General features: G+C 39.0%; 1 protein-coding gene across 1 annotated transcript in view; it reads left to right on the top strand.

Annotated features, from left to right (window-relative positions):
• The window catches only part of glu (structural maintenance of chromosomes 4-like protein gluon), a 256802-nt gene that overhangs the window by 28863 nt on the left and 201959 nt on the right, over nucleotides 1–25980 (top strand). Inside the window, exon 5 of the mRNA XM_090377488.1 lies at nucleotides 7774–7953. Within this exon, the coding sequence (XP_090233614.1) occupies nucleotides 7774–7953 (180 nt within the window). The remainder of the gene's footprint in view (nucleotides 1–7773; nucleotides 7954–25980) is intronic.

The raw sequence follows: 25980 nt of genomic DNA on the forward strand, positions 1-25980 counted from the left end.
CGTGTCTGGGCAGAATTGCAGACACTTTCAAATTCAACCCTAATTCTCGGCTTTTGTTCAACAGTGACCTGTACTTGTTAAGTAATTCTGCCGGTCTCCTACTCTTAATATTATTAGTGCCAACGTGTACGACTATATCACCTTTTGTGCCCTTAAAAGATGATATTCGCTCTACAACGTCATCAACCTTTGCCCCTGGCAGACATACCCTGTCTGCCAGGCAATTGTCTCTGCTGGCAAAATTTCTGTTTATCATGGACAGAATCCACATGAGCTGTTCTAGTAGCCTGTTTGCAGTTTGATACCACCCAAATGGCATGTTATTCTGAGATTATTCCTACCTAAGTGTTAGTACCTTGCAGTTATCAATATTAAACCTCAACCTTTCAACCCATTGACTTAGTTTATTCAGGTCCCATTGAAATAGTATACTTTGATTAACATCATTAACCATCCTGGTTTCCTTGGAAACACCAGCAAACTTTAACAAACTTGATATGCCTATGTCCATACTAATAAATACTGAAAATAGTTGGGGGGGCCAAGAATTAATGTTATAAGTGGCACCACATAACAATTTTTCCATGATGCTCTTCATGGTTAATTAATACCATGATGCCATTAGTACCATTCTGTTACCTTCCACTCAACCATCCCTTTATTTATAACAGTCACTTTCCACTAATGCCTCACTGCTCCAATTTTTATAGCAGTAATTCATGTGGGACAGTACTGAAACGTTTCTGAAATCAAGGTATATGATGTCAGAATTGTTTTTTGCATTCCGCTCTGTTGTGACTACCTTGTAGTAGTTAATCAAGTCGGTCAGGAAAGATTTCTCCTTAAGAAATTCCTGCTGTGGTTTCTTTATTTATTTATTATTTATTTAATTTTTTAATAAAAATCTCAAAGATGAAAGGTATTAGAACCTATATTACTTAGTACCAAGAGGTGCCTCCGTAGCCAGGTGGGCAGGAGCAGCAGTACATAGCACATGCTTCTTGATTAGACCAGGGTTCAAACCCGTTACATCACACCAAATACGGAGGATGCGGAAATGTCAGGGAATGACCACTGCATATGCCCGGAGCAGTATGGCCTTTGTTGCTAATGCTCCTAAAAACCAAATAATAAAACAAACAAACTTAGTACCAGGCATGGGTTGAAAGTTGAGAAGATGAAAGAAGATACTTGTTGACATAAGACTTTCTGTAGATGGTAGTTTTCAGGAAATACATGTGAAGGGAGATTATTCCAGGAAAAAAAAAAAGTTAAAGGGATAAATGAGAAGGAAGAAAATTTGATGCTGGTGAGTTCGAAGTTGGACAGTAAATGGATGTTGACTGGTTTTGGCTCACAAATAATTATAGACCTGTTAGTTTAACTTCTTCTGGGGAAAGATTAAGGCATATTCCCGATGCAGGCATTGGCTCTGGTCAACCTGTTTTCTATCGTAAACATCCTATTAGAGAATTAGGAGAGAGTGATTTTCCTTTATCTTGGAAATTCATCTGTTGTTTTGAAGAAATGAGTCATCTACAATTTCACCTGTCTATGTTTAAATGGTAGCTACAAGTGGTCTCTAATTTCAGCTAGGCACATCCGTAGCCAGGTGGGAAGGAGCAGCAGTGCGTAGCACACGCTTCTTAATTAGACCGGGGTTCAAGCCCGTCACCACCAAATACGGAGGATGCAGAAAGGTCAGGGAATGACCACCGCATATCCCGGAGCAATATGGCCTTAGTTACTAATGCTCCTAAAAACCAAATAATAAACAAACAAACAAACATAATTTCAGCTTTGTTTTAACTGCCATGCAGCTAACCTTAGTGTCTAAGAGGAAATCCTTGAGTGTAATGTGAAAAGGTGGAAGTGCTTAATAATGTAGATCGCAGCATTAAAAAAAAAAAAGAAATCGCTTTAAAATTTGATGTCCTTGCCAGTCGTGTGTCAACCATTCTGCAAAACTCTGTTTCGATTCTCAACCTGTTTGAGGAAATGGGATCCAGTCGGAAGTGTGAAATTATGCCTTGGGGGATATGTAGATGAAGCAGTTTTTAAGTGGATGAAGTTGATTCAAGACTAAAACATGCCGATATCAGAGCTATTAATAAAAGAAAAGGCTATGGAGTATGCATCTTTTCTGTGGAACAAAACATTCCAAACCACACTGGTGTGCAAAATTTAAGGACCAGTCACCTGTAGCTTCTTATAGGAAAGATGGAACAAAGGGAAGAGGTGGTCAGTAGGAGATATGGCCACCCATAATGTCAATGCAGGCTTTGCACCACCTATCCATACTTAGAACAATGCTGTTGATAAGTTATTGAAGTAACATCGTCCATTCCTCTGTCAGCGCCATCTTCAGCTGGTGAACATTTTCTGGGTGTAGATGCGCCACTAGCCTTCTCCCCAGAGTGTCCCATATGTGTTCGATGGGATTTAGATTGGCAGAACGGGCAGGCCAATCCATACGAACAATGTCCTCACTTTCCACGGGCAGGCCAATCCATACGAACAATGTCCTCACTTTCCAAAAGCATATCACAGCCACAGTGCGATGGGGTGTGGCGTTATCATCCATAAACACGAACTCGGGGCCAATGGTACTTCGGAACAGATGCACACGGGGAAGGATTACCTCAGTACAGTAGCGTGCACTAGTTACAATACCGCCTTCCAGTATTGGGTTGTGTACGTCCATCCAAGATAATGCCTCCCCAGATGAGAACACCTCGACCACCATATCGATCCCTTTCAGTGATGTTTGCGGGGTGATACTGTGTGCCAACCTGTCTCCAGATTAGTTAACGCCCAGAATCGCTGCTCAGACTGAATCTACTCTCATCAGTAAAGAGTACCTTAAGTAAAGATTTTGTGGTTGTAACCTTTAGAAATAGTGTTGGTCCTTAAGTTTTGCACACCTGTGCAGTTCTAGTTGGCTGGACAAATTTAAAGAGCGTCATGGCTTACCCGAAAAAGTTATTTCTGATGAAAATGGCGTTGTAATCGAAGAAGACTATACCCATTGGAAAGAAACAGTTTTGAAAAAATTATGGAGGACTAAGAGTCCAAAGACATTCAATGTTGATGAAACGTATATTTTTTAAATGTTTGCCCAAGAAGACTCTGTCTTTTAAAAGTGACAAATGTTTAGGCTGGCTTTGGTTAGTGTTGGTGGCTCTTGGTCATCATTATCCTAGTTGATCTCAATCTTCTCAGTTTGGTCCAATCTGTGATCCCAAAGGAGTACATTAGTATTGGGACTGCATAGGTGTTTATGGCTCTGACCATGTTTTCAACATTCAGCTTTGAATTTAGCAAGCTTCTCAGTCTCTGATGGTATTTCTCAGTGATGGCCTCTTAAGCCTGTATCATCCCCAGATATTTGTAAGTCTCCCTCTGTCATGGCTCCAATCAGCTTCACTGGTAGTTTCGGCTGACTGGAATTCCCTGATGCAATCTATGGGTCTTGCATTTGTCTAGGCCAAATTGCATCCTAACTCAGTGCTGAATTCTTTGGTGATCGAGTAGCTGTTGGTGTTGATTCTTGTTTGCTGCATAGAGTACGATGTCATCTGTGTACATTAAGTATGAGAGGTTGTACAGGTATTCCTCCCTTCTTTCAATGTTTATCCGTACTTGCTGTTGTTGAGCATGGTAGGCAGTGGGTTGAGTGCTAGGCAGAACCACAATGGGCTCAGGGCATCTCCCTGGAAGATTCCTCTTCTGATGGCAGTTGGTTAGTAATGTTTTTACCTTTGGTGGTGGTGGTCCTCCATTTCACCGAGGTTGCTTCTAGGAAGGATGTCAGTGTCAGGTTAACTTTATAGATTTTAATTGTCTCTGTCAACTAGCTGTGGGGCTTGGAGTTGAAGGCCTTGTGGTAGTTGATATAAGCTGTGTACAGGTTGCAGTGCTTCTTGTAGGCGTGCTCCATAACTGCCACATCAGTGAACAATTGCTCCTTGCATACTTTATTCATCTGCTTACATCCCTTCTGCTGTTTGCCATGGCGTTCTGACTCCCCGATTGGTCTAATATCTTCTTGGTTATGCCGTTGGTCAGAATCTTGTACATCGTTGGGAGACAGGTGATTGGTCTGTACTTCATCAAATTTGTGGTGTCTTTGTTCTTAGCTTTCAGATAAGTGATTCCTTGAGTCATAGACGCTGGGATTGTGTAAGGGTGCCTTATTATCTGGGCTGCAACCTGCTGCAGTGTGTGTGTGTGTGTGTGTGTGTGTGTGTGTGTGTGTGTGTGTGTGTGTGTGTGTGTGCGCGCAGTTGAACTTTTTTGTACCAGTAGTTGTGGATATTATCTATCCCTAGAGTTTGCCAGTTGTGGGACTTCCTGATTGACTCTTGCACTTCTTCTGAATCTCCTATTCTGTAATCTCTTTTATGTCCTTGGTTTTCTTCTGTTCTAGGTCTATCCAGCCGTTATGGCCAACTTTGCTGCTCCACAGGTTGCTCCAGAACTCCTTGAGTGCTTTCTGCTTGGAAAGATCTGTTGCCTTCTTTCTCCCCTTGTCCGATTTTCCTGTGTAGAAGGCTCTCTGGTTTTCATCAAATATCTGGTTGTTTCTTTCCCTCTGGACACTCTCCCTGTATCGGCGAAGTATCTTGCTGAGTGCCAGGAGGTTCTACTTAAGAGTGTAAAGGTATTCCTCAATCCTCTGATTATAGGTCTTGTGTTTTCTGTAGATGTTGTGTTTCTTGAGGATGGTCTTCACTTTTATGATCAGCTTCTTACTTCTGTTGCCCCATTGGTATTGGGTCAGTTGGCCTATCTTCACTCTTAGCTCTTCTATCTTCTGCTGTAGCCATTCTTTCCCAGAATGGTGAGGTGCCTCATTAGCCAGGTGGGCAGGAGCAGCAGTGTGTAGCACACGCTTCTTGATTAGACCTGGGTTCGAGCCCGTGACCACCAAATACGGAGGATGCGGAAAGGTCAGGGAATGACCACTGCATATCCCCGGAGCAATATGGCCTTAGTTGTTAATGCTCCTAAAAACCAAATAACAAAACAGAATGGTGATTCCTTGTCTTTGCGTTTTATATTGTTTTTAGTTTCTCCCACAAAGATGCACTTCCTCAAATTCTCCTAGGACCTTCTTCTATTCTGGATGTCGCGACCTCATCTCTTTCCACTTTGGCTGCACTGGATTATACTTGTATTTGCTGCCAGTTTGTTTCTGGTCTGCTCTTTGCTGTTTAGTGATCTGAACATTTAGGAACTCTTTCAACCACTTGGTGTGTGGTTTCATTCTGTATATTGTCATATCAGTCTAGTATTTTCAGTGTGATGAACATATTCATTTCAATGCTGCACTTCATGCATTGGCTCTTTCTTCCTTCACGAGTAGTCACTAGCACCGTTTTGCAGGAAGCACTTCCAGTTGGTTGGGCTGGATGATGTTGCCTCTTAGTTGTAGTTGCATATGAGGGACAGCCACTTGCTCCACTATCATCTTTGGGAGACTGTCCCTGACTTTTCAAACTGACCCCCTCTGATTTGAACTCTGGTTGATCAGTAGTCCGGCATCGTATCCACTGGGCTAATCGTGCCCCTGTATTATTTATTTCTTTATTTTTGGCCAGTGATGTACAAGCTTATTTCCTTACATCATTACCACTAGTAATTCTAATTTGATGAATTACTATGATGGTTGCAGGCGTTGGATACAAGAAATAATTTTGATGTTATATATTTCAACTTGAGCAAAGTATTTGACACTGTCTAACATTGGGGGGTTTCTATACAAGCTGGAGTGTATTAGGATTATTGAGGGTTATAAGTGGGGGATTGCAAGGTTTGGTGTTAGAGTAACTCGTGTTTCTAATTTTCTTGTATTGATGAGGGAGGAGAGTTTATGATGTTGAAGTTTACAGATGATATGAAGGATGCGTAACTAATAGAAGGCAGGCTGAGTGCTATCAGAATGATTTTCATTAGATTTTCATTTTGATTGGCTTATTGGGTGGTTGGAGAAATGTCCAATCATCCAATATTGCTATGAGGTCTTACTTTTAAGAATAAATAATCTATATGGAAGGGGGGAGGAATGGAGTTGAAAGATGTAATCAAGTAACTTGGCTGTTATAATGCAGTCATATATGAAGTTTACTATAAATTGTTAAGAAGTGGCTGGAAGGTAGTGCCTTGTCAATGATTTACTGTGATTTGCACCTAGAGAGAATGAAATTATTTTTCCATTATACAAGTGGTGAGACTGCATTTGGAATATTATATTTAGGTCAGAGGCAGCATCTGCAAAAATGACATTGAGCTTATTGAAAGGTTCTAAAGACAAGTGGCTCTTCTGGTAAGAATAGTAAAAAAGGCATCTATAATGAAGATGACTAAGATGTAGTAGATTATAGAGTTTGGAAACTAGGGGTAGTATTGGTAGAGAAGACGTGTTTATGGTGTAAGTCGCATTGAAGGTGTGAGGGGGTTGGGTAACATGAATGCAGTCTAATTTTTGCATTGAAATAAAACACCAAAATCAGGGAACATAAATATAACTATTGGGATTTGTAGAGAAAAAGGAGGTAAGTTGGAGTCTGGTATACAATTTTGCAAAAGATATTTTGTATTTCTTTCTTTATATTGCTCATTTATTTATTTTATTAATATAATAAAAGAAAAACATTACAGAATAACATTATTATAATAATAATATTTTCTGGAAATATAAGAATAATATCAGAATTTTTCACAGAATAGAATATACAGTAGAGCATCAAAAATCCAAATGTCAATAATTCAAAATGTCAGTAATGAGAATAACCCAGCATTTATTTATTTTTTTGTGATGGTGCCATAAAATAATTACAGTAAGTGGTGGTTATTGTGATCACGTTTGCAAATTGAATTTTGATTCTATTAACCAGCAATTCTAATAAGCAAAAATTAGAGGAATATTATCCAGAGACCATAAAATGAAGATATAAAGCATAAATTTACACTTTTATTACCTTACCAATTAACAAAATTAAATGATATGTGAACAATTGAATGCTAAATTGACAAATGATCAACAAATTGAATGCCATCGAACACAACTACCTTGCAGAAAAGTTTGAGAGATCTAGCAGCAAAGAAACGAAGTTCGACAATGGTGCAGCAAAAAATAATTAATTAATCTTGTTAAAGGCCTATACATATGTGGCTGAAAGTTCCTTTTATTTTGTTACCTATGAATAAAAATACGTAAGTACAACTGAGTGTTGTTATTTCTAAATTTACTAAACTTTTTTTTTTAGTCTCCGGAACAGTATTTTGAAAAGGTTGAAAATCCGAACAGATCGGAAGTCTGAATTACTCCTGGGTCCCAGTTAGTTTGAATTATTGACATTCTACTGTATTGCAGCAATATAAATTATTAAATAGCACTTTTTTTGGTGACTTTTTTTTTTTTTTTTTTTTTTTTTTCATATAATTCTTTTTAATACTGCATATGGATTTTTGTAATAGCATTAGTAGAGGCATTTGATGCAAAAAAGCAAGCTTATGCAGCATCAGCCAAAAAAAAAAAAAAACCACTTCACCCCTCTGTTCGTTTGAAATACCTGTCCAGCTGAGCCTTAAACTTATTTAGCCTATCAACTTCCATGACAAGGGATGGAAGTCTGTTCCACCAACCAACCACCCGCTGGCTAAAGGCAATAAGATGTTTATGATTTAATTTTTTAATAATGCATTAATAAATAAAAAAAAAATTACAAAAGGATTTTTTTAAAATTTTATTTATTTATTTATTTATAGCCTGGTGACAACGAGTATGATGTTGTTCCTAATTCTCAATTTGCAGTTTCAAGGACAGCACACAAAGATGGTAGTTCATGGTATTCTATTAATGAGCGTAAAGTACAGTTCAGAGAAGTTGCTAAATTATTGCGTTCTCATGGGATAGATTTGGACCACAACAGGTTTCTGATACTTCAGGTGTGCATTTAGCTTTCTAGATCCTTTTACTTGGAATTTTGACCTTCTCTTGTTTTTAATTTGTAGCTACTCATTGAATGTTCTTATATCAGTATCACCCTTAAATTTAAAACACAAATGTAATTTTTTTTTCCTGATAAATACAAGGTGTTCCATAAGTAAGGAAACTATTTTAAATAACTGCTGATGTAAATATATATAAATTATTTGGAAAACAGTTTATAATTTATTTATTTATTTTATTATTTATTTATTATTATTATTTTTTTTAGTATTATAAATGGCAAATGATGCAAGAAAACAAGCTCATACAGCATAAGCCAAAAAAAAAAAAAAAAAAAAAAAAAAAACCACTTCCCATATCACCTGTCCATCTCTTATATTTTGTTTAGCTAGTCCTTTAAATTTATTTAAATTGCCCACTTCCACAACACCAGATGGTGGCCTGTGCCAACAGTATTCTGCCTGGTGGCTGAAGGAAAATTTAAACACATCTATCCTGCAACTGCCCTTCCTCAAATTGAATTTATCTCCCCTCTTATGTAGCCTGAGTAACAGGAACAATTCCATTGGCATTGAGCTTCGTCATTCTGCTCAAAGCCTTAAACACCTCAATCATATCTCCCTGCAGGTGCCTAGTCACTATATGCTTCGATTTGAACAACGGAAGCCTTTCTTGGTAAGAGTACCCTTTTCTTTCTTCACCAATTTCATTGCTCTTCTCTGCACCTGTTCCAACAGATCCACATCTTTCCTCAAATGAGGCTCTCAGACCTGAATGCAGTACTCAAAATGTGATATAATCATTGCCTTATACAACAGGATAATCACCTTCTTACCACTACTGGCAAAATTATTATATACTGCTCGACAAAATGTTTTTAATGAATATTTTATTGTGAACAGTGTTGCAAAAGGCAAATATTTGATATAAGTGGCATGCAATATAATATTTTATATAAAATTCCGAGCATCCAATAGAAATCAATCTATCACTTTACAGAGCTGCGCATTATGCAAATTATTCATGCCTATAAAAACACTGGTTGCGACCATCACTTCATTCACATTTTTGGCTTGCTTAGTGGATAGCCACATCTCCAGTACTCAGGATGGCAAGTCATCATTGTTTAGATGATTCTTTCAGATGGCAGACCATTGGACGACTTGAAGCTGGGCAGTTGCAGGTTGGGGTGGCACGTTGGCTTAATGTGTCATGCATTGTCATCTCGGCACTATGGAAGCAGTTTCAGGAGAAAGGAACCATTACAAGAAGAGCTGGCCCAAGTGCTATGTCAACCAGAACAGATTGCTATCTGGCTCTAACAGCAAGGCAGTACCCTACAGTGTCCTGTCGTCAGCTGTCTCTTGAGTTTGCTACGGCCACAGGTGAAAACATTTCCAACCAGACTGTGTTAAAAAGGCTCAGTTCAAATGGAATCTACGCGAGGAAGCCAGTGGTTTGCATCACATTAACCCCAAACCACTGCAGAACTTGTGAAACTGATGCCATGAACATGTGACTTGGAGCCCTGACAAATTAGGTACAGTTCTATTCTCTGATGAGTCCTTTTTTAGCCTACGAACAGATTCTAATAGTTTTTTTTTCATCTGAAGACAATGAGGAATATGGCACCATCCCTCCAACATCAGAGAAAAGGAACACTTGTGGTGGCGGTGTTCTTGTGTGGGACAGAATAATTATCCATGGCTGTACTCCTCTTCATGTTTTTGATAGGGGTACCGTAAATGTGCAGAGTTACAGAGAGCAGATCCTCAAGCTCATGTGTGGCTTTTTATGGGTGCATTTGGCTTACATTTTCTTTTCATGCATGACAACGCCACTGTACATAGAGCACTAGTGGAGGAATATCTTGAAAGTGAAGATATCCAACGACTGTCGTGGTCACAGCATGATCACCAGACTTAAATCTGATTTAACATGTGTGGGGGACCCTTGGGTGTCACATTGCATGCAGACAGCCAACTCCTTGGTCACTTGGTGAGCTAAGGTCTGCACTGGTGGAAGAATGAGACTTTTTTCCACAGAATCTTATAGACACCCTTACATCGAGCATGGTTCAATGCTGACAGGTGTTTAGCCATTGGAGGGAATCACATGCTGTACTGATGTCATGTAACTATATTTTTGTGCATCTTGTATCAACTTCTGTAATGTGACCTTTTTTGGTATTTCTTATGCAACCTCTATAAATGTCCCTTATACCTGTCCAAAGTTTCTCACTATCTCCCCATTTCTTCATTATTCTGTGGTATACACTACCATAACTCCAGGGGCTCACATCTGGTGATTATGGGCTTGGCACACCCAGGGTCCTGAGCTGGATATCATCATTCTTCTCTCTCTCTCTCTCTCTCTCTCTCTCTCTCTCTCTCTCTCTCTCTCTCTCTCTCTCTCTCTCTCGGTAATTCAGAATTTTTTTTTTTTTGGCTGGTGCAGCATAAGCCTCAGGTTTCCTTACACCATATGGCTAATAATAATAATACCAAATTTTGTCTTCTTCATTGCAAGTTGCATGACATTTTCTGTGTTCTGTTAATTTTGCCGAGCTGTGTATATCATTGCAAACCTCCATGAGCTATCCTAGCAGCCTATCTATGCTGTCCAGCTTTATAGCTGACTGCACAGTTATTCCCAGGTCTTTTTCATTCTTCACTACCCTATTCTCAGTGTGGTACCACAGTATGTTATTCTGGGATTAGTGCTACCCATATGCAGTACTTTGCATTTGTCAGCATTGAACTTCAACTACCACTTCTTAGCCCATCTGCCTAATTTTTTATAGATCTTGTTCAGTAGCATACTGGGATTACTGTTATTGATCACCCTGTAGGCTTCTGTATCATCAATGAAGACATATCAGACTTCATTGATATGTCTTCATTAGTAAATATAGAAAACAGTGAGCCAGCGCAGAACTCTGGAGGAATCCATTAATAATAGTAGACCAAGCAGTGCCCATTGATAACCATTCTTTGTCTTCTCCCAGTCAATCATCCCTTATCTGTAGTAGTGACTTACCTCTAATGGCACATTGCTCCAATTTGTACAGCACAATTTTTATGTGGAACAGTACCAGAAGCTCTCCTGAATTCCAATAATATGATGTCAAGTTATTTATTTTGCATCCACTTTCTTTGTTACTACATCATAGCATCCAATCAGATGCTGTGATACCATGAGTCAACTTATTAATACCTTGATTTTTCAGATTTAAAACATGTCTGGTGGATGTTGCAGGCTATACACCATTCTAAACACATCCTAATTCATTTCACAAATATACGTGGTCTCAATTCTAATCTCAACGATGCCCAATTCCACTTGCAGTCTGCCAAACCCCATGTACTTTTTCTGACAATCTCAGTTACTGGTTGATTCAACTACTGCTCATCTCAGATGCCCGAATTATTCACTGTATGATTCCTTTCGCCTCAAAGGTGGTACTTGTGCATATGTCCGTTCTGATATTCCCTGTCAGAGACTTAGTAATTTGAAATCTCCTCTCTTCGATCTTCTCTGGCTTAAAAATTTCTCTACCTCATTGTGTCAAATTCATCTGTTGTCTCTACCATTCTCCCAACTCCACTAATCACTAGGAGCTTTTTGACTTCCTTTCTTTGCAACTTGACTCTCTCTCTCTCCAGTCCAACTTTCCTAACAGTGAAACAATTTTCCTTGGTGATTTTAATGTTCACAACTCCAGCTGGCTTCCGTTTTCTAGTCACACCGACCCAGCTGGTCGAGATGCTGAGGCTTTTGCAATTACTAATGACCTTGCACAGATTGTTCATTTACCTACAAGAATACCGGACAATCCTAATCATACAGCCAACATGCTTGATCTTTTTCTCACAAACAACCCTTCTAAGTACACGGTTGAAGTGAGAGGTCCTTTAGGCACCTGAGATCACAACTTGGTGATTGTCTCTTCTCCAATGGAGCCTTTATCTCATGGCTATTCCCAACCTCATATTGTTTGGCATTACAAGAATGCAAAATGGGATGACCTGTGAGATTTCTTTCCTTGGTCGGATTGCTGTTTCAAAACTTCTGATGTCAGTGTTTGCTCAGATCGTGTCAGTGAAATTATTCTTGCAAGAATGGAATCCTTTATCCCACACTCCTCTTTAAAATCTCGTCCTTTATCTAAACCTTGATTTTCCAATAAATGTGCTAAAGCTGTTCAAGAGAAGAATGTTGCATATCGTAATTGGCTTGTTTCTAATTCTTCAGTTTCATTTTCTGCCTACACCAAAGCTCGCAACAATTGTAAAGCAGTTATTAATCAGTCCAAACTAGAGTTTGAGTAGGCTAAGAGTAGAAAACTTGCTTCTTGCCCTAATGGTAGCCGAGCATTCTGGTCTCTTGCCAAAGCTATTGGCCGCAACTTTTGCCAATCTCTGCTATCACCTCTGTCCAAACAAGATGGTTCTGTTGTCACTTCAGCCAAGGATAAAGCTGACCTGCTAGCATCCCATTTTTCTTCCAACTCATGTATTAATGATCTTGGTAAAACACCTCCCTCCATTCCCAACACGCTCCATTCAGTGCCTCCTGTGGTCTTACGTCAAAAGGATGTCAGAAGGATTTTGACGAATCTAGATGCTAAGAAAGCTCCAGGTCCTGATGGTATTTCTCCACTTGTTCTCAAAACCTGTGCTCCTGAACTTACTCCTATTCTTTGCTGCCTTTTTTTCACTTTCTTATTCCAAAGGTGTTTTTCCTTCTGCTTGGAAACTTGCTCATATCTAGCCAGTTCCTAAAAAGGGTGACAAATCCCTCCCGTCCAATTATCGTCCCATTGCAATTACTTCTACTCTTTCTAAAGTAATGGAGAAATCCATTAACCGCCAACTCTTAAACTACCTAGAAACCATCTGTCTGATCAACAATCGCCAGTATGGATTCCGTCAGTGTCGATCCACTGGTGATATTCTGCCTTATGTTACCCATTTATGGACCAATACAATGGAAAGATTTGGTGAAACACACGTAGTTGCTCTTGATATCTCAAAGGCTTTCGATCGTGTTTGGCATAAAGGTCTTCTAAACAAGCTTCCATCTTATGGTTTGCGAATTGTTTTTTGTAATTAGTTATCCAGTTTTATCTCTGATCGCTCACTGAAGGTGATGGTAGATGGCTCTCTGTCTTCTAACTTCTCCACTAATGCTGATGTCCCCCCAAGGTTCAGTTCTTTCTCCCACTCTTTTCCTCTTGATATTAATGACCTTTTTCCATTGACTGGAAATCCTGTCTATAGTTTTGCCGATGATAGCACATTGCATTCCACTTTCCATTTTGAAAAACCTTGCCCTGCTCAATCATCTACAACTTCTCGAATATCAGCTACCAATTCCTTAAATGCCGATCTCCAGGTAATTCTCCAGTGGGGCAAAGACAACTTTGTTGATTTCAATCCTTCTAAAACTCAGTCTTGTCTTATATCTCACAAAAAGGATTCTTCTGCTCCTATGCTTATCTTTGGTGACACTCCGATTCTAGGCAAAATGATATATCTCTTTTGGGGATTATCCTGACTTCTAATCTCTCTTGGCACAAGCACATTACAAATATTGCTTCCTCTGCATCTAAAAAACTTGGTTTGCTCTTTCGCTCATGTCGTTACGTTTCTTCCAAACAGCTGTTCACTCTGTACAAATCACAAATCCGCCCTACCGTGGAATATTGTTCCCACATCTGGAGTGGTGCCCCCAAAACCTCTATCAGGCTTCTTGATTCCATTCAGAAGAGGGCAGTTAGGTTAATTAATGATTCATATCTAACAGAGTCTCTCCACTCGCTATCTCATATACGTACTGTTTCTGCTGCATGCCTCTTCTACAGATATTTCCATGGGCACTGTTCTTCTGAATTGGCTTCTATAATTCCTGCTCTCTCTTTCAAAACAGTCCGAACCCGTGCAGCCACTAGCCAACATCTAATTACTGTCCAACTTCAAACTCACAGAACCAACTTTTCATCTTCCTCGTTTATTCATTCAACTGCCATTTTCTGGAACAACCTTCCTTCGTACGTATTTCCTGAAAATTAGAGTCTACAGAAGTTCAAGTCCAATATCAACAAATATCTTCTTTCATCTTCTCAACCTCCAACCCAAGCATGTTACTAAGTACTATAGGTTCTAATACCTCTCGTGTTTCGGGTTTACATAAAAAATAATCTAAAGTTATTGTTTCTGTACATGCCATCCACAATGTTGGCAAAAACTGTTCTTCAGTACAGGTGACCCCCGCTTAACGCTGATAATTCGTTCCGGAAAAACAGAGCACTAAGTGAATCCGCGCTAAGCGAGCGGCGCATTCCCATAAGGTAACATATGTATTTGTGAGTTGCTGTCGGTGCCATAGGATATTTCCTAATCAATAATAAACGGTAGTGAAAAGGTGCACAAATGTCGGTCAAAATATTTAATATTCAAATATTTGTACATATAAAATATTCTGCGTTTCATACATATATAATTATGTGGTAACTACTTACGTATCAAAATTAAACTTAAAATTCCAATTAAAATCATGAATTTAATCATGAAAAATGTGTCGATTTTGGGTTGAACTTTGGCCCTCTTCCAAATAAACTAAAAGGGGTATTAATTTTAAATCCCCCGCAGCATTACCACCCAACAATAAAGTCAACCGATCCTTTGCTGCTTTGAAACCTGGCATATTTTTTTCTTCTTTCAATATGAAACTTCTTTTAGGCATTCATTTCCACAAAAGCCCTGCTTAATCTATGTTAAAAACTTGTTGAGAAGTATAACACATAATACCCCTCTTCAATAATTTTTACAAGTTCTTTTTTGAAAGTTTCGGCTCCTTGATCTGCACTTGCAACTTCTCCCTGGATTTTATATCTATTCAACCAGCCCTTACCAGTCTTAAATAGTTCCACATTTTTTTTTAGGTGAGTTTTCTTCTGATAATCATATTGGCTAATCTCTTTCTCTTTTTTTTTTTTTTTTTTTTATATTTAACTTAACTGAATTCGGCATTGGATATTATCTTCAATATAATTAGTCTTTCCATTTCAATTCTAATAGCTGGCCTAACCCTAGTTGCTTGCAGTGAACAGCTATCTTTCCCGCTGCTAAAATTAATTCTTTATTTTTTTTATAATTGTTCTTACAGTTAAAGTTGCAAATCCTAAATTATGGCACACATCCGCTTGTCGTTGAGCGGAATCGATTTGCTTCAAAATGTCTAATTTAATTTTCAAATTCAGTAGTATTTTTCTTACATTTATAGTCTTCTTACTGCTTCCAGACGTTGCTTTTTCATTCTTATTGGCCATTACGCACAATGTCTAATACTGTACTGAGTGATGACTAGACTTCGGATAAATGCATATAATGCAAATATTACAAGCAATATACTTCGACATTTTTTAAAATGTTGATCTCGGAACTAAGTAACAAGTTACTGTACTGCAATTAAATTAGCGTGTGAGAAAATTTCACTGAGCGTGGGAAAATTTCTCAAGTCGGCGTGGGAAATGTTTTAATGCTGTTTTGCTATTCATTTTCAAGCTATCGACTCCATCAAATGTGAAACGATTTCGTTAAATATGCGAAAAATTCAATCTGTAAAAGAGCGTTATAGTGATCTGTGACAGCGTTATAGTCAGACACGGGTTATAATATAAGAACAGCATAAACCGAACTGCGTTATAACGGGGGCCTGCTGTAATTGGTCAGACAAGATTGTCCGTTAACAAATAAATGCTGTGATTGCAGTATAACTACATTCTGCCTAGATGGTGCTGCTGCTGCATTACTTCTTTAATCAGTGCCTTTGTTATTTTTTTCCCTGAAATATAAGTCATGTTAAGCCAACAGGTCTGTACTTACTTGTGTCACCTTTTCATCCCCCTTTGTGAATTTGGGTTGCATTTGCACATCTTCAGTCCATAGGATCTTCTCCTGAATCCAAGGATGCTCTCATAATTATGAGTAAAAGTTTGCTTTACTCTTTTGCTGCCTCCCTCAATATAATTGGATAGATCCCATCTACCTCGGGCACCTTTTTTATGTTTAACTTCCACAATTTCTCTTCCACCTTCCTATTGGTTTTCACAAAATTGTTTTGGTGAAAAAGTTAATATATTTGATACATTTCTGGTATCCTATGGTGCACTATGGCCATAGTTGCCGATGTGCCTAAGAAATATCTAAATCAACCAACCAATCAATCTGGTCTCCCAATCCTTAAAACTTCCTCATAATGTGAATGCAAAATATCGATTCAATTTGTCAGCAACCTGAGCAGGATTGTCAACAGTTAAACCATGGATATCTTTCAGACCACTCTTGAGTTATCCCCTTTCTTCTAGTGTTTACATAAGTAAATGAAGTCTTTGCTGCTTTTCTTTGCATTCTTTCCCCAATTCACAAAGGAGGATCAAAGGCTGACACAAGTAATTATAGACCCGTGAGCTTAACTTCCGTTCCAGGAAAATTAATGGAGGCACTGGTTAAAGAAGCACTGCAGGATCATTTAGACAAGACTTCAGTTATGGCTCGGACACAGCATGGTTTTGTTAAGGGGAAGTCTTGCCTGACCAATTTCATTGGATACTATGATGCAGTCACAAAAGAACTGGATGCAGGGAATAGCTTTGATATTATATACTTGGATCTTAGAAAGGCTTTTGATACTGTTGCACATGGAAGACTGCTACACAAATTGGAGCAGTATGACATTGGAGGCAAATTGCTGCTATGGGTAAAGGGGTGGTTGAGGGGGAGAAGACAGAGAGTGGTAATCAATGGACACTGCTCATCATGGACTAATGTTATTAGTGGAGTCCCTCAGGGCTCAGTGTTGGGTCCATTATTGTTTTCTGTATTTATAAATGATATTGATGATGGTATATCAAGCTTAATGTCCAAGTTTGCAGACGATACAAAGGTTGGCAGGGTTGTCAAGGACACTACTGACACTATGCTGCTGCAACAGGATCTGGAAAGGTTGAGCAGATGGGCTGAGAGGTGGCAAATGAAGTTTAACATTGACAAATGTAAAGTACTATACATGGGAAACAGCAACGCCAGAGCAACGTATCAACTCTGTGGTACTACACTGACAGTGGTAGAGAATGAAAGGGACTTGGGGGTGGTTGTGCAGGCAGATATGAAGTTCTCTGAGCAGTGCAGACGGGCTGCAAGAGTAGCTCATGGAGTATTGTCAATGATATACAGGAATTTTTCCAGCAGGGATAAGGAGGTGATTATTCCCTTGTGTAAGGCAATGGTCAGGCCACACCTAGAGTACTGTATACAGGTCTGGAGGCCTCATTTCAAGAAGGATGTAGAGTTGCTGGAACGAGTACAGAGAAGGGCAACAAGATTAGTGAATGGAACAAAGGGGTGCTCTTACGAAGAAAGGCTTAAGTTTTGCAAATTACAGTGTCTGGAGACTAGACACCAGCGAGGTGATCTGATAGAGGTGTATAAAGCCTTGAATGGTTTGAGCACGCTCAATGCTGATGGGATTCTTCCTCTAACTCAGAATAATCACCTGAGAGGGCATAAATTCAAATTGAGGAAAGACAGATGTAGGATAGACGTGTGGAAATTTGCCTTTAGCCAGCGGGTGGTTGGTTGGTGGAACAGACTTTCCATCCCTTGTAGTGGAGGTTGATAGCCTAAATAAGTTTAAGGCTCAGCTGGACAGGTATTTTGAACGAACAGAGGGGTGAAGTGGAAGTAGGTTTTTTTTTGGCTGATGCTGCATAAGCTTGCTTTCTTGCATCAAATGCCTCTACTAATGCTAATTCTTTCTGAGAGATGTCTTGTAATCTGCCTGAACTTGCCTAACCTTTTGTGACCTGATTACAGACTAGTTTATATCTACTTTAGGCTTCTGTATAACCTGATATTTTATATACATCCCATGCATTTTTCTTCTCTGCTACAAGTTTCATCAGTACATCTGACGCCGACTAGGCTAGCCGGGTGGGTAAAGTGCCTGCCCGGCAACCCAAAGGTCGCGGGTTCGATTCCTGCCTCGGGCTTGGATCAAAGTGCTGCAAAAACCTTGTGAGGTGCACTATGGCCACAGAAGCCTATGCACCAACAACTACCAAAAAAAAAAAAAAAAAAGTACATCTGACCTCCATTTAGGTCTAAGCCTTGTACAGTATCTCTTAAATTGGCATAAAAAGTCTGGTAGCTTCTATGATTACTACCACAAGTACTTTGTTCCCACTGAAGAGATTTTAAATACTGTCTGAGACTATTGTGGTCACCTTTACAAAACCAAAAGCTCTTCCTTTTGCCCTTAACGGTAGTTATATCTTTAAGTAAATCCCACACCAATACACTGGTCACTGCCACCTAGTGGTTCTTTTATCTGCAGATTCTTAATGCATGAAGAGTCACTGCTGACAACCAGATAAAGAACCAGATATTGCCTTCTCTTGTTGCCCATCTAACATGCTGGTGTAGGAAACAGTCATCCAGTAAACCCACATAAGGCTTGCTACTGGCATAAAAACTTGTGAGTTAGTCACTGTTAGTGACTAACTCACAAGTTCCAGTTAATATCTGGAAAGTTAAAATTCCCCATTACAAGACAAACTGATTTATTGATCCACTGTATTTGTCTGTAAGGCATTAGGCCTATAACACACTCCTATTCTCATTTCTGTCCACAGAAATGGCACACACACACACATGAGTGGCAACTGTTTTCACAACTCATTAATACCTTGATTTTCTTTTTATGCATTTCAGGTGTGAAACTTGCCTGCTAGCTTTTGGAGGCTACACATGATTCTAAAGTCATTGTATCTGTACATGTCATCCACAATGGTAGCAAAAACTGTTCCTGCAGTAATTGTTTCTTTTGTCATGTTCCAGCAAAGCTGCAATTACTGTTCACTCTGGAGTTGCTTTGTACATTAATACAACTCGTACTAAATCATGAGTTATATATGTCATATTTACATAAAAAATTTTTTGCATATGCTGTGATCCTCTTAATTGTTTTGACCTGGATATATGCTGACCTCTAAGGATTGCTATCAGTAACATTTTAATTTGTTGTAAATGCTATATATAAATCTTAACCCTCTAGCAGGCAATTATTTTTTATTTATTGTTTTAAAAATTTATGAATGCCTCTGTTACGAAAGATACTTTGCTTGTATTATCCAATATCATGTGAGAATAAAGATTAAACTTAAAGTGCACCTTCCCTATAAAATAATATTATTGTTTATAAGCTGGCTATTTCCCAGTTAATTTGGAAGGAAGATAGTACAATTGAATGTGGCAACATTATCCCATACAACCATATGGATGGTATTTATTCTTCACTAAGCTTGTATAAGCATACAAAAATTGTCAGTATTACTCATATCTTTAATCAGCATTGCAATGCTATCTGTAACTGTTGTGAGCAGTGTATTATGAAACCTTTCCTTCTCAAAGACAAACATTTAGTGGTGAATGATGCCTTGCAATGCCACAGAATTTATTACACAGATAAAATTTTTGGGATAACACCTTGTAGCAAGATGTTACCTCCTACAACTTTGCTGTAGATGGCTGACAGCTCTTCCTAGGTAAATGGATGGATAGACACAGACCAAATTATCTGACCACTTTTTTTTGCCTGACTGAAAAATAAAGTGAAATGTAGTTCATGAAATCGTTGTTAGAAATTTGCTGTATTAAATTCTTTATGAATTATATCTGGGCTTTGAATGGTTTGAGCAGGCTCAATACTGATGGGATACTTCCTCTTGCTCAGATTACAAACCTGAGGGGGCATAAACTCAAATTGAGGAAAGACAGTTGTAGAATAGATGTGCAGAAATTTGCCTTTAGCCAGCGGGTAGTTGATTGCTGGAACAAACTTCCATCTGTCATTGTGGAAGTTGATAGCTGTTATAATGCAGTAAAATTCAAGGAAGAAGCGGACTAACTTTTGGAGCGAATGGGTGAAATGGGAAGGGGGCGGTCTTTTGGCTGATGCTGTATAAGCTTCATATGTTAATGCTAATATAACAATCACAATTTGTTTCTGTTCTCTATACAGGCAGCCCCCAATTTTACAAGTTAGTATTAATATTTGCTATGTGGTGCAAGAAAGCCCTAGGCAACATTACAAAAAATTGTTTTTTAAATAAATAAAATAAAAAATGAAACAATAGCTTAAAAAAGTATGCTTAAAACCTTTGTATTTTTGAAAGCGTTCAGCTTCAGTTACCCAGGTTCAGCTTCAGGTAACTTATTCCTGTGATTAGGCTCTATCCTACTGTCATGAAGTGGACTCTGATGTAAAAGTTCTGAATGAAAGAATTAAAGAACCATTTATCATATGCAGATAACATCTTGGATATGTAAACTGCAACACACTGCTTCACAAAGTAATGACATGTTTATTGTGTGGTGGTTGCTGTTCCTGGTAATGTGCAAATATTTATTTGACTAAAAGAACCTGCTATTTTTTGTCTGCAATTTGCACTTTGTTTTTTGTTTTGGACACTACACTTACATAGGTGAGGTTAAAATTGTGGCCAATTTCGCTGATAGTCAGAATCTTCACTTGTTTTGATTATTTTATCTTTTAATTCCAAAGAAATAGATTTTCTAGAACTATAAAAGTATTAATTGTAATATATTGTAATAAATTGACACTTGACTGCAACTTGCCGAAAGACATGGAATAGTAATTTCTCCTTTTTTGTGGGGGGGGGGATCTGTTATATAGTATTCAAGCATTAAATTTCCATTTTCATAATCCTAAAAATAGGCTATTTTTACAACTACAAATTTACCTCTGAAACCATCGTTTTGTTTTAATTATTACAAAATATTCTGGAAATGTGTTTTTGCATTTTTGGTTTATCAAAAATTAATAGGTTGGCCTATCTTTAAGCTGATTAGTCAAATGCCAGGGGATGCATAAAAAGGACCTGTGGGCCACGTGTGTTGCTAGTTGCCGAGCTCTGATCTATCTACTGGAATCATAGCACAGCATGATGTCAGAGACACTTGATGTCTGCAACTCTGCCCAGACACGATAGGAGGGAGTATATGATGAGAACCTTGTCGATCAATTCGGCTCTGGAAAGATTGTGCAAGGCTCAAGGGGTAGAATTTTTTCCAGCCTGGTCTGTACTTGTTAACAGGAGAGACTGCTTCTACAGGGATGGGATACACTTAAATAGAAAGGGTGCAAGATTATTTGCTGATGCTATCGAGGCAGTGTTAGGTGGGTTGGAAAACTGTTAGCTTGGGGGGGGGATACAATTACTAATAGTTTAACAGTAGCCGCAGGCAGAGGTGAAGGTGATTCTTGCACAACTTCTATTAGAATAAGTAGCGACCTGGAGTGAGGGGTGGTGGGGGTTTCAGGGACGAATGGCAGTTATCGTGAAATAGGTGGATATATGGGATATGTTAGGGTAACTAGGAATAGGTGCATGTATGCTTGCATGTATACCAATGCTAGAAGTATAGTAAATAAATTTGATGAATTTGAAGTGTTGGTCAAGACATCAAAGGCGGATATTGTTGGGATAGCAGAGATGTGGTGTCACACAGATATAAGGAGTGCAGAACTGGAATTTGGAGAGTACAATGTGTACAGAAAGTATAGACAGGATAGGAAGGGAGGAGGTGTTATGCTGTTAATTAAGAAAAACATAAAATCGAAGTGCACCCAGTTGATATAGATGAACAGTGCGCTGTTGAGTCAGTTTGGTGTGACATAAGCACTGCGAAAGCAAAAATAAGAGTAGGAGTGTGTTATAGGCCTAATGACTCGAATGAGTACAATGAACAATTGTACAGAAGAATAGAGTGGACTAGTAAATCAGAATATCTTATAATGGGGGATTTTAACTTCCCGGATATTGACTGGAACTTGTGGACTGGTCACTCACACACTAGTAAGACTTTGGTGGATTTATTGGATGATTGTTTTCTGCAGCAGCATGTTCAAGAGGCAACCAGAGAGAGTAATACTCTTGATCTGGTTATCAGCAGTGATCATTTGTGTATTAAGAATTTGCAGATAAAGGAACCACTAGGTGGTAGTGATCACAGTGTACTGATGTGGGATTTACTTAAAGATTTAATTACCATCAGAGGTAAAGGAAAGGGTTTTTGCTTCTGTAAAGGTGAGTACAGTGGTCTCAGACAGTTTTTAAATTCTGTACAGTGGGATCAATTGACGATGTTACCAACAGTAAATTCTAAGTGGGAAGCATTCAAGGAATTAATCGTGGATGCTACTAAAAGTTTCATACCTATTAAGAAATATTGTTCAAGGTTTAGGCCTAAATGGTTATCAAATGAACTAATGAGACTCGTAACAGAGAAGAAAAATTCATGGGATGCATATAAATTATCAAGCGACTCAGAACCTATGGCAGATATAAGTTAGTCTATAATCAGGTCACAAAGGAGGTTAGGCAGGCGAAGGCAGATTACGAGAAATCCTTGGCAAAAGATGCTAAGAAAAACAGCAAGGATTTCTTTACTTGTATAAACTCTAAAAGGAAGGGGATGAATCTGATTGGTCCACTTGACATCGATGGTTTGACTGTTGATGATCCTGCTCAGATAGCAAACAAACTGAATGAGAATTTTGCTTCCACATTCACACATGAGGAATTATTAAGGTTTGAAAATGGCAGAAGGTTATCAAATTGTAGCAGGGTACTTAATGATTTTGTAATAATTGAGAGCAAAGTGGAGGAGAAAATGTTGAAGTTAAACGTAAGAAAAGCACCCGGGGTGGATGGGATCTATCCAGTTATATTAAAGGAGGCGGCAAAGCAACTAAGCAAACCCTTAGCCATAATTATGAGAGCATCTTTGGACTCAGGGGAGGTTCCCACGGACTGGAGATGTGCAAATATATCCCAATCAAAGGGTGACACGAGTAATTACAGACCAGTTAGTTTAACTTCTGTTCCGGGTAAAATAATGGAATCACTGGTTAAAGATGCATTGCAGGATCATCTTGACAAGACTGCAGCAATAATACAGACACAGCATAGGTTTGCTAAGGGAAAGTCTTGTCTGACAAATTTGATTGGTTATTATGATGTGGTTACAAAGGAACTGGATGCAAAAAATAATTTTGTTATCATATATTTGATAACAAAATTATTTTGTTATCAAATATTTTTGATAACAAAATTTTCCTGGATTTCAGGAAAGCCTTTGACACTGTTGCGCATGGAAGACTATAGTACAGATTGGAGCAGAATGGTATTAAGGGTAAGTTGCTACAATGGATAAAAGGATGGTTAAGTGGGAGAAGACAGAGGGTGGTAATCAATGGTTGCTGCTCTTCGTGGACTAATGTTATTAGTGGAGTCCCACAGGATTCGGTGTTGGGTCCACTGTTAGCATTAGCATTAGTAGAGGCATTTGATGCAAGAAAGCAAGCTTATGCAGCATCAGCCAAAAAAAAAAAAAAAAAAAAAAACCCACTTCCACTTCACCCCTCTGTTCGTTCAAAATACCTGTCCAGCTGAGCCTTAAACTTATTTAGGCTATCAACCTCCACTACAAGGGATGGAAGTCTGTTCCACCAACCAACCACCCGCTGGCTAAAGGCAAATTTCCGCACGTCTGTCCTACATCTGTTTTTCCTCAATTTGAATTTATGCCCTCTCAGGTGATTATTCTGAGCTAGAGGAAGAATCCCATCAGCATTGAGCGTGCTCAAACCATTCAAGGCTTTATACACCTCTATCAGATCACCTCGCTGGTGCCTAGTCTCCAGACACTGTAATTTGCAAAACTTAAGCCTTTCTTCGTAAGAGCACCCCTTTGTTCCATTCACTAATCTTGTTGCCCTTCTCTGTACTCGTTCCAGCAGCTCTATATCCTTCTTGAAATGAGGCCTCCAGACCTGTATACAGTACTCTAGGTGTGGCCTGACCATTGCCTTATACAAGGGAATAATCACCTCCTTATCCCTGCTGGAAAAATTGCTGTATATCATTGACAATACTCCATGAGCTACTCTTGCAGCCCGTCTGCACTGTTCAGAGAACTTCATATCTGCCTGCACAACCACCTCCAAGTCCCTTTCATTCTCTACCACTGTCAGTGTAGTACCACAGAGTTGATACGTTGCTCTGGGGTTGCTGTTTCCCATGTGTAGTACTTTACATTTGTCAATGTTAAACTTCATTTGCCACCTCTCAGCCCATCTGCTCAACCTTTCCAGATCCTGTTGCAGCAGCATAGTGTCAGTAGTGTCCTTGACAACCCTGCCAACCTTTGTATCGTCTGCAAACTTGGACATTAAGCTTGATATACCATCATCAATATCATTTATAAATACAGAAAACAATAATGGACCCAACACTGAGCCCTGAGGGACTCCACTAATAACATTAGTCCACGATGAGCAGTGTCCATTGATTACCACTCTCTGTCTTCTCACCCTCAACCACCCCTTTATCCATAGCAGCAATTTGCCTCCAATGTCACACTGCTCCAATTTGTGTAGCAGTCTTCCATGTGCAACAGTATCAAAAGCCTTTCTAAGATCCAAGTATATAATATCAAAGTTATTCCCTGCATCCAGTTCTTTTGTGACTTCATCATAGTGTCCAATCAAATTGGTCAGGCAAGACTTCCCCTTAACAAAACCATGCTGTGTCCAAGCTATAACTGAAGTCTTGTCTAAATGATCCTGCAGTGCTTCTTTAACCAGTGCCTCCATTAATTTTCCTGGAACAGAAGTTAAGCTCACAGGTCTATAATTACTTGTGTCAGCCTTTGATCCTCCTTTGTGAATTGGGGTCACATTTGCACATTTCCAGTCTATGGGTATCTCCCCTGAGTCCAAGGAAGCTCTCATAATTATGGCTAAAGGTTTCCTTACTTCCTTTGCTGCCTCCTTTAATATAACTGGATAGATCCCATCCACCCCGGGTGCCTTTCTTGTGTTTATCTTCAACAGTTTCTCCTCCACTTTACTCCCAGTTATTTCAAGATTCTGTAGCTTACTGCTAGAGTTGAATACACCTCTGGCATTCCCCTCGCCTCATGTGTGAATGTCGATGCAAAATATTCATTTAGTTTGTTAGCTGCCTGAGCAGGATCATCAACAGTTGACCCATCAATATCAAGTGGACCAATCTGATTCATCCCCTTCTTTCTAGCGTTTACATAAGTAAAGAACTCTTTGCTGTTTTTCTTTGCACCCCCTGCCAAGGATTTCTCGTAATCTGCATTCGCCTGCCTAACCTCCTTTGTAACTTGGTTGCATATCAACTTGTATCTATCATAGGCTTCTATGTCATGTGTTAATTTGTAAGTATCCCATTCATTTTCTTCTCTGCCATATGCCTCATTAGTTCATCTGACATCCATTTTGTCCTAAACTTTAAACAATATTTCTTAGTTGGTATGTAAAGGCTAGTAGCTTCCAAGATAAGTTCTTTGAATGCTTCCCATTTTGAATTTGCTGTTTCTAACATCATCAGTTGGTCCCACTGTATAGAATTTAAATACTGCCTCATTCCTCGTAGTCGCCTTTACGGAAGCAATAACCCTTCCCTTTACCCCTAATGGTAGTTACCTCTTTGAGTAAATCCCACTTCAGCACACTGTGATCACTGCCACCTAGTGGTTCATTTATCTGCAGATTCTTAATGCATGAAGAATCACTGCTGATAATCAAATCAAGAGTATTACTCCGTCTAGTTGCCTCCCGAACATGCTGATGTAGAAAACAATCATCCAATAAATCCACAAAAGCCCTGCTAGTGTGTGAGTGACCAGCCCCCAAATTCCAGTCAATATCTGGGAAATTAAAATCTCCCATTATAAGACTCTCTGATTTACTGGCCCACTCTATTTCCCTCTACAGTTTCTTATTATACTCATCAGAGTCATTAGGCCTATAGCACACTCCTACTCTCAATTTTGATCTCCCATTGCTTATGTCACACCAAACTGACTCAACACTGCACTGTCCAGCGATGTCGACTGGCTTCA

This window comes from Mastigoproctus giganteus, chromosome 1, assembly GCF_048544385.1.
Source record: "Mastigoproctus giganteus isolate SK-2022 chromosome 1, ASM4854438v1, whole genome shotgun sequence".
Classification (NCBI taxonomy): domain Eukaryota; kingdom Metazoa; phylum Arthropoda; class Arachnida; order Uropygi; family Thelyphonidae; genus Mastigoproctus; species Mastigoproctus giganteus.